Genomic DNA, 7630 nt, shown 5'->3' on the forward strand with positions numbered 1-7630 from the left:
GTACAACTGACTAGGTATCCCCCTTTCTGTTGTACAACTGACTAGGTATCCCCCTTTCTGTTGTACAACTGACTAGGTATCCCCCTTTCTGTTGTACAACTGACTAGGTATCCCCCTTTCTGTTGTACAACTGACTAGGTATCCCCCTTTCTGTTGTACAACTGACTAGGTATCCCCCCTTTCTGTTGTACAACTGACTAGGTATCCCCCTTTCTGTTGTACAACTGACTAGGTATCCCCCCTTTCTGTTGTACAACTGACTAGGTATCCCCCTTTCTGTTGTACAACTGACTAGGTATCCCCCTTTCCCTTTCTGTTGTACAACTGACTAGGTATCCCCCTTTCTGTTGTACAACTGACTAGGTATCCCCCCTTTCTGTTGTACAACTGACTAGGTATCCCCCTTTCTGTTGTACAACTGACTAGGTATCCCCCTTTCTGTTGTACAACTGACTAGGTATCCCCCTTTCCCTTTCTGTTGTACAACTGACTAGGTATCCCCCCTTTCTGTTGTACAACTGACTAGGTATCCCCCCTTTCTGTTGTACAACTGACTAGGTACCCCCCTTTCTGTTGTACAACTGACTAGGTATCCCCCTTTCTGTTGTACAACTGACTAGGTACCCCCCTTTCTGTTGTACAACTGACTAGGTATCCCCCCTTTCTGTTGTACAACTGACTAGGTACCCCCCTTTCTGTTGTACAACTGACTAGGTATCCCCCTTTCTGTTGTACAACTGACTAGGTATCCCCCTTTCCCTTTCTGTTGTACAACTGACTAGGTATCCCCCTTTCTGTTGTACAACTGACTAGGTATCCCCCTTTCTGTTGTACAACTGACTAGGTATCCCCCTTTCTGTTGTACAACTGACTAGGTATCCCCCTTTCTGTTGTACAACTGACTAGGTATCCCCCTTTCCCTTTCTGTTGTACAACTGACTAGGTATCCCCCTTTCTGTTGTACAACTGACTAGGTATCCCCCTTTCTGTTGTACAACTGACTAGGTATCCCCCTTTCTGTTGTACAACTGACTAGATATCCCCCTTTCTGTTGTACAACTGACTAGGTATCCCCCTTTCTGTTGTACAACTGACTAGATATCCCCCTTTCTGTTGTACAACTGACTAGGTATCCCCCTTTCTGTTGTACAACTGACTAGGTATCCCCCTTTCTGTTGTACAACTGACTAGATATCCCCCTTTCTGTTGTACAACTGACTAGGTATCCCCCTTTCTGTTGTACAACTGACTAGGTATCCCCCTTTCTGTTGTACAACTGACTAGGTATCCCCCTTTCTGTTGTACAGCTGACTAGGTATCCCCCTTTCTGTTGTACAACTGACTAGGTATCCCCCCTTTCTGTTGTACAACTGACTAGGTATCCCCCTTTCTGTTGTACAACTGACTAGGTATCCCCCTTTCTGTTGTACAACTGACTAGGTATCCCCCTTTCTGTTGTACAACTGACTAGGTATCCCCCTTTCTGTTGTACAACTGACTAGGTATCCCCCTTTCTGTTGTACAACTGACTAGATATCCCCCTTTCTGTTGTACAACTGACTAGGTATCCCCCTTTCTGTTGTACAACTGACTAGGTATCCCCCTTTCTGTTGTACAACTGACTAGGTATCCCCCTTTCTGTTGTACAACTGACTAGGTATCCCCCTTTCTGTTGTACAACTGACTAGGTATCCCCCTTTCTGTTGTACAACTGACTAGGTATCCCCCTTTCTGTTGTACAACTGACTAGGTATCCCCCTTTCTGTTGTACAACTGACTAGGTATCCCCCTTTCTGTTGTACAACTGACTAGGTATCCCCCTTTCTGTTGTACAACTGACTAGGTATCCCCCTTTCTGTTGTACAACTGACTAGGTATCCCCCTTTCTGTTGTACAACTGACTAGGTATCCCCCTTTCTGTTGTACAACTGACTAGGTATCCCCCTTTCTGTTGTACAACTGACTAGGTATCCCCCTTTCTGTTGTACAACTGACTAGGTATCCCCCTTTCCCTTTCTGTTGTACAACTGACTAGGTATCCCCCTTTCTGTTGTACAACTGACTAGGTATCCCCCTTTCTGTTGTACAACTGACTAGGTATCCCCCCTTTCTGTTGTACAACTGACTAGGTATCCCCCTTTCTGTTGTACAACTGACTAGGTATCCCCCTTTCTGTTGTACAACTGACTAGGTATCCCCCTTTCCCTTTCTGTTGTACAACTGACTAGGTATCCCCCTTTCTGTTGTACAACTGACTAGGTATCCCCCTTTCTGTTGTACAACTGACTAGGTATCCCCCTTTCTGTTGTACAACTGACTAGGTATCCCCCTTTCTGTTGTACAACTGACTAGGTATCCCCCTTTCTGTTGTACAACTGACTAGGTATCCCCCTTTCCCTTTCTGTTGTACAACTGACTAGGTATCCCCCTTTCTGTTGTACAACTGACTAGATATCCCCCTTTCTGTTGTACAACTGACTAGGTATCCCCCTTTCTGTTGTACAACTGACTAGGTATCCCCCTTTCTGTTGTACAACTGACTAGGTATCCCCCTTCCCCTTTCTGTTGTATAACTGACTAGGTATCCCCCTTCCCCTTTCTGTTGTACAACTGACTAGGTATCCCCCTTTCTGTTGTACAACTGACTAGGTATCCCCCCTTTCCCTTTCTGTTGTACAACTGACTAGATATCCCCCTTCCCCTTTCTGTTGTATAACTGACTAGGTATCCCCCTTCCCCTTTCTGTTGTACAACTGACTAGGTATCCCCCTTTCTGTTGTACAACTGACTAGGTATCCCCCTTTCTGTTGTACAACTGACTAGGTATCCCCCTTTCTGTTGTACAACTGACTAGGTATCCCCCTTTCTGTTGTACAACTGACTAGGTATCCCCCTTTCTGTTGTACAACTGACTAGGTATCCCCCTTTCTGTTGTACAACTGACTAGGTATCCCCCCTTTCTGTTGTACAACTGACTAGGTATCCCCCTTTCTGTTGTACAACTGACTAGGTATCCCCCCTTTCTGTTGTACAACTGACTAGGTATCCCCCCTTTCTGTTGTACAACTGACTAGGTATCCCCCTTTCTGTTGTACAACTGACTAGGTATCCCCCTTTCTGTTGTACAACTGACTAGGTATCCCCCTTTCCCTTTCTGTTGTACAACTGACTAGGTATCCCCCTTTCTGTTGTACAACTGACTAGGTATCCCCCTTTCTGTTGTACAACTGACTAGGTATCCCCCTTTCTGTTGTACAACTGACTAGGTAGCCCCCTTTCTGTTGTACAACTGACTAGGTATCCCCCTTTCTGTTGTACAACTGACTAGATATCCCCCTTTCTGTTGTACAACTGACTAGGTATCCCCCTTTCTGTTGTACAACTGACTAGGTATCCCCCTTTCTGTTGTACAACTGACTAGATATCCCCCTTTCTGTTGTACAACTGACTAGGTATCCCCCTTTCTGTTGTACAACTGACTAGATATCCCCCTTTCTGTTGTACAACTGACTAGGTATCCCCCTTTCTGTTGTACAACTGACTAGGTATCCCCCTTTCTGTTGTACAACTGACTAGATATCCCCCTTTCTGTTGTACAACTGACTAGGTATCCCCCTTTCTGTTGTACAACTGACTAGGTATCCCCCTTTCTGTTGTACGACTGACTAGGTATCCCCCTTTCTGTTGTACAACTGACTAGGTATCCCCCTTTCTGTTGTACAACTGACTAGATATCCCCCTTTCCCTTTCTGTTGTACAACTGACTAGATATCCCCCTTTCTGTTGTACAACTGACTAGGTATCCCCCTTTCTGTTGTACAACTGACTAGGTATCCCCCTTTCTGTTGTACAACTGACTAGGTATCCCCCTTTCTGTTGTACAACTGACTAGGTATCCCCCTTTCTGTTGTACAACTGACTAGATATCCCCCTTTCTGTTGTACAACTGACTAGGTATCCCCCTTTCTGTTGTACAACTGACTAGGTATCCCCCTTTCTGTTGTACAACTGACTAGGTATCCCCCTTTCTGTTGTACAACTGACTAGGTATCCCCCTTTCTGTTGTACAACTGACTAGGTATCCCCCTTTCTGTTGTACAACTGACTAGGTATCCCCCTTTCTGTTGTACAACTGACTAGGTATCCCCCTTTCCCTTTCTGTTGTACAACTGACTAGGTATCCCCCTTTCTGTTGTACAACTGACTAGGTATCCCCCTTTCTGTTGTACAACTGACTAGGTATCCCCCCTTTCTGTTGTACAACTGACTAGGTATCCCCCTTTCTGTTGTACAACTGACTAGGTATCCCCCTTTCTGTTGTACAACTGACTAGGTATCCCCCTTTCCCTTTCTGTTGTACAACTGACTAGATATCCCCCTTTCTGTTGTACAACTGACTAGGTATCCCCCTTTCTGTTGTACAACTGACTAGGTATCCCCCTTTCTGTTGTACAACTGACTAGGTATCCCCCTTTCTGTTGTACAACTGACTAGGTATCCCCCTTTCCCTTTCTGTTGTACAACTGACTAGGTATCCCCCTTTCTGTTGTACAACTGACTAGATATCCCCCCTTTCTGTTGTACAACTGACTAGGTATCCCCCTTTCTGTTGTACAACTGACTAGATATCCCCCCTTTCTGTTGTACAACTGACTAGGTATCCCCCTTTCTGTTGTATAACTGACTAGGTATCTCCCTTTCTGTGGTACAACTGACTAGGTATCCCCCTTTCTGTTGTACAACTGACTAGGTATCCCCCTTTCTGTTGTATAACTGACTAGGTATCTCCCTTTCTGTGGTACAACTGACTAGGTATCCCCCTTTCTGTTGTACAACTGACTAGGTATCCCCCTTTCTGTTGTACAACTGACTAGGTATCCCCCTTTCTGTTGTACAACTGACTAGGTATCCCCCTTTCTGTTGTACAACTGACTAGGTATCCCCCTTTCTGTTGTACAACTGACTAGGTATCCCCCTTTCTGTTGTACAACTGACTAGGTAGCCCCCTTTCTGTTGTACAACTGACTAGGTATCCCCCTTTCTGTTGTACAACTGACTAGGTATCCCCCTTTCTGTTGTACAACTGACTAGGTATCCCCCTTTCTGTTGTACAACTGACTAGGTATCCCCCTTTACAACTGACTAGGTATCCCCCTTTTCCCTTTCCCTACTGTCTTCCCTTCCACTGGCATGCTGTTATGTTCAGCAGCCCCTCTCCCTCAACGTCAGTAAACTATCGTGGATTATAGGAGAAAGAGGACGCCCCCCATCCACAGAGCTGTAGTGGAGCGGGTTGAGAATTTCAAATTCGTCTACATCACTAAGGACTGAACACGGTACACACACACCAACACAGTAGTGAGGAGGGCACGACAGCACCTCTTGCCTCTCTGAAAGCTTAAAATATTTGGCATGGGGCCTAGGATCCACAAAAAGTTATACAGCTGCACCATCGAGAGCATCTTGACTTGCTGAATTACTTGGTTTGGCAAACGCACCGCCCTCGACCTCAAGATGCTACAGAGGGTGGTGCGAACAGCCCAGTACATCACTGGGGCCGAGCTCCCTGCCATCCAGGACCTCTATACCAGGCGGTGTCAGAGGAAGGCCCAGTACATCACTGGGGCCGAGCTCCCTGCCATCCAGGACCTCTATACCAGGCGGTGTCAGAGGAAGGCCCAGTACATCACTGGGGCCGAGCTCCCTGCCATCCAGGACCTCTATACCAGGCGGTGTCAGAGGAAGGCCCAGTACATCACTGGGGCCGAGCTCCCTGCCATCCAGGACCTCTATACCAGGCTGTGTCAGAGGAAGGCCAGAGAAATTGCCAAAGACTCCAGGCATCCAAGCCATAGACTGTTCACTCTGTTACCGTCTGGCATTGGCTCTCGGGCCAACAGGCTCCGAGACAGCTTCTACCCCTAACCATAAGACTGCTAAATAGTTAATTAAAGGTTATCCGGACTGTGTGTGTGTGTGTGTGTGTGTGTGTGTGTGTGTGTGTGTGTGTGTGTGTGTGTGTGTGTGTGTGTGTGTGTGTGTGTGTGTGTGTGTGTGTGTGTATATATGTTGTATTATCATGTGAGTTTCTGGCAGAAAAATAAGTTGCTTGACAATACAAATATAATAGGTTATCTGGAGTCACTGCCGGGTATTTCAATTGATGATAAGTCTATTTAAAACGCGAATTCGAGCTCAAATTGTTTACCACAATGGCCCATGACATGGAAATACATGTGGGACTTAATTTAACTTTAGGTGATGGAAGCAATACTAAATAAATATTTGCACACATCGCAGACCCTGTTCTCTAAACATATGCTTAGGAGAATCCACCACGCATATGGATACAAACCAGATCAACGGTTATCGTTTGATACTTTGTGTCCTGTAGGCCCTCTGCAATAATGTTTCCCGTTACATTGCAACCGATTGAACGTTAACCCACCAGTCAACCACAATTAGTGGCCAAAAAAAAAAAAAGAGGGCAGAGAAGGGAAACTGTTACACAGCGAACAGAAGAACATGAGCGTCAGATAACAGTCCCAACAGAATAAAGCAACGTTTTAAATTCAAAACACTACTGTCACACCGTCCGGTCAATTTCTGCTCGTTATGAATCACAGTTAATACCGTCTGCACTTGTTTAACGAGAGAATCCGTCTTACCTTGCCTATCCAGGCCATCCTAAACGTATATTCAGACAATGGTTCTGTCTCGGCTGGAGCTGTTGGGTTTCGTGGTGAGACGAAAAACACTGTTCTGCCGTTTGTTGTTGTTGTTGTTTTATGTGCGGTTTATTGATGCGCGCGACAAACGCATATTCGGTTGTTTATCAAACGAAGATAATTTCTCCCACAGAAATATTGTAGCGTACCGTTATTCGAGTTATCTCCGCATTCTCCATGGAGCCTGGTGTTGGATTGACGTGTGCTGCTACTGGCCGATAGACGCGACCGCCCCGCCTCCTGGTGATCATGTGACCCTGGTGTCTGATTCTTGATTCCTTCACGCGTCGAGACAGCCGCAGCGCAGCCGCAGTGGAGCGCAGCGCAGTGGAGCGGTCTGCCGTGCTGCATAGAAGATAATATAAAGAGAATAGGATGGACAAGCTTCGAACTTGAACTGAAGGTGTTTTTCTTATGAGACCGACTAAAACACAAAGCATTCGTTTAGTAGTGTTTAAGGGACGGTGTTTACCAACGGTGACCCTGGAGCAGTTGGGGTTATTAAAGTGCCTTCTGAAAGTATTCATAACCCTTGACTTATTCCACATTTTGTTGTGAGTGCCTTGCTCAAGGGCACATCGACACATTTTTCAGGTTGGGAAATTTGAACAAGCTGTTCTCTTAATGACCCATCTCTCTAACTGCTGGGCTACCTGTTTCTCTGGAGGTCATTGTAACAAACTCATCAGTGGAAAAACACCACTACTTGTTAGGAGCTCCCTAAAGCGCCAGTCAACATTATAAAGCCTTCTGGTTTTATTGTAATTATACCCACCTGTAATCACCTGTAATCACCTTTAACCACCTGTAATCGCCTGTAATCACCTGTAATCAAATCACCAGTGATCAAATCAAATTGTACTAGTAAACAACAGGTGTAGACTAACAGTGAAATGCTGACT

General features: G+C 45.7%; 1 protein-coding gene across 2 annotated transcripts in view; it reads right to left on the reverse strand.

Moving 5' to 3' along the window:
* Positions 1–6960, reverse strand: part of st6galnac3 (ST6 (alpha-N-acetyl-neuraminyl-2,3-beta-galactosyl-1,3)-N-acetylgalactosaminide alpha-2,6-sialyltransferase 3) — a 136044-nt gene extending 129084 nt beyond the window's left edge. For both annotated transcript variants that reach the window (XM_055866030.1, XM_055866028.1), the window contains exon 1: positions 6669–6960. In XM_055866030.1, coding sequence (XP_055722005.1) covers positions 6669–6686 — 18 coding nt within the window. In that variant the 5' untranslated portion in view covers positions 6687–6960. The remainder of the gene's footprint in view (positions 1–6668) is intronic.
* Positions 6961–7630: the final 670 nt, after the last annotated feature.

The sequence above is a fragment of the Salvelinus fontinalis genome, chromosome 17 (assembly GCF_029448725.1).
Source record: "Salvelinus fontinalis isolate EN_2023a chromosome 17, ASM2944872v1, whole genome shotgun sequence".
NCBI classification, from domain to species: domain Eukaryota; kingdom Metazoa; phylum Chordata; class Actinopteri; order Salmoniformes; family Salmonidae; genus Salvelinus; species Salvelinus fontinalis.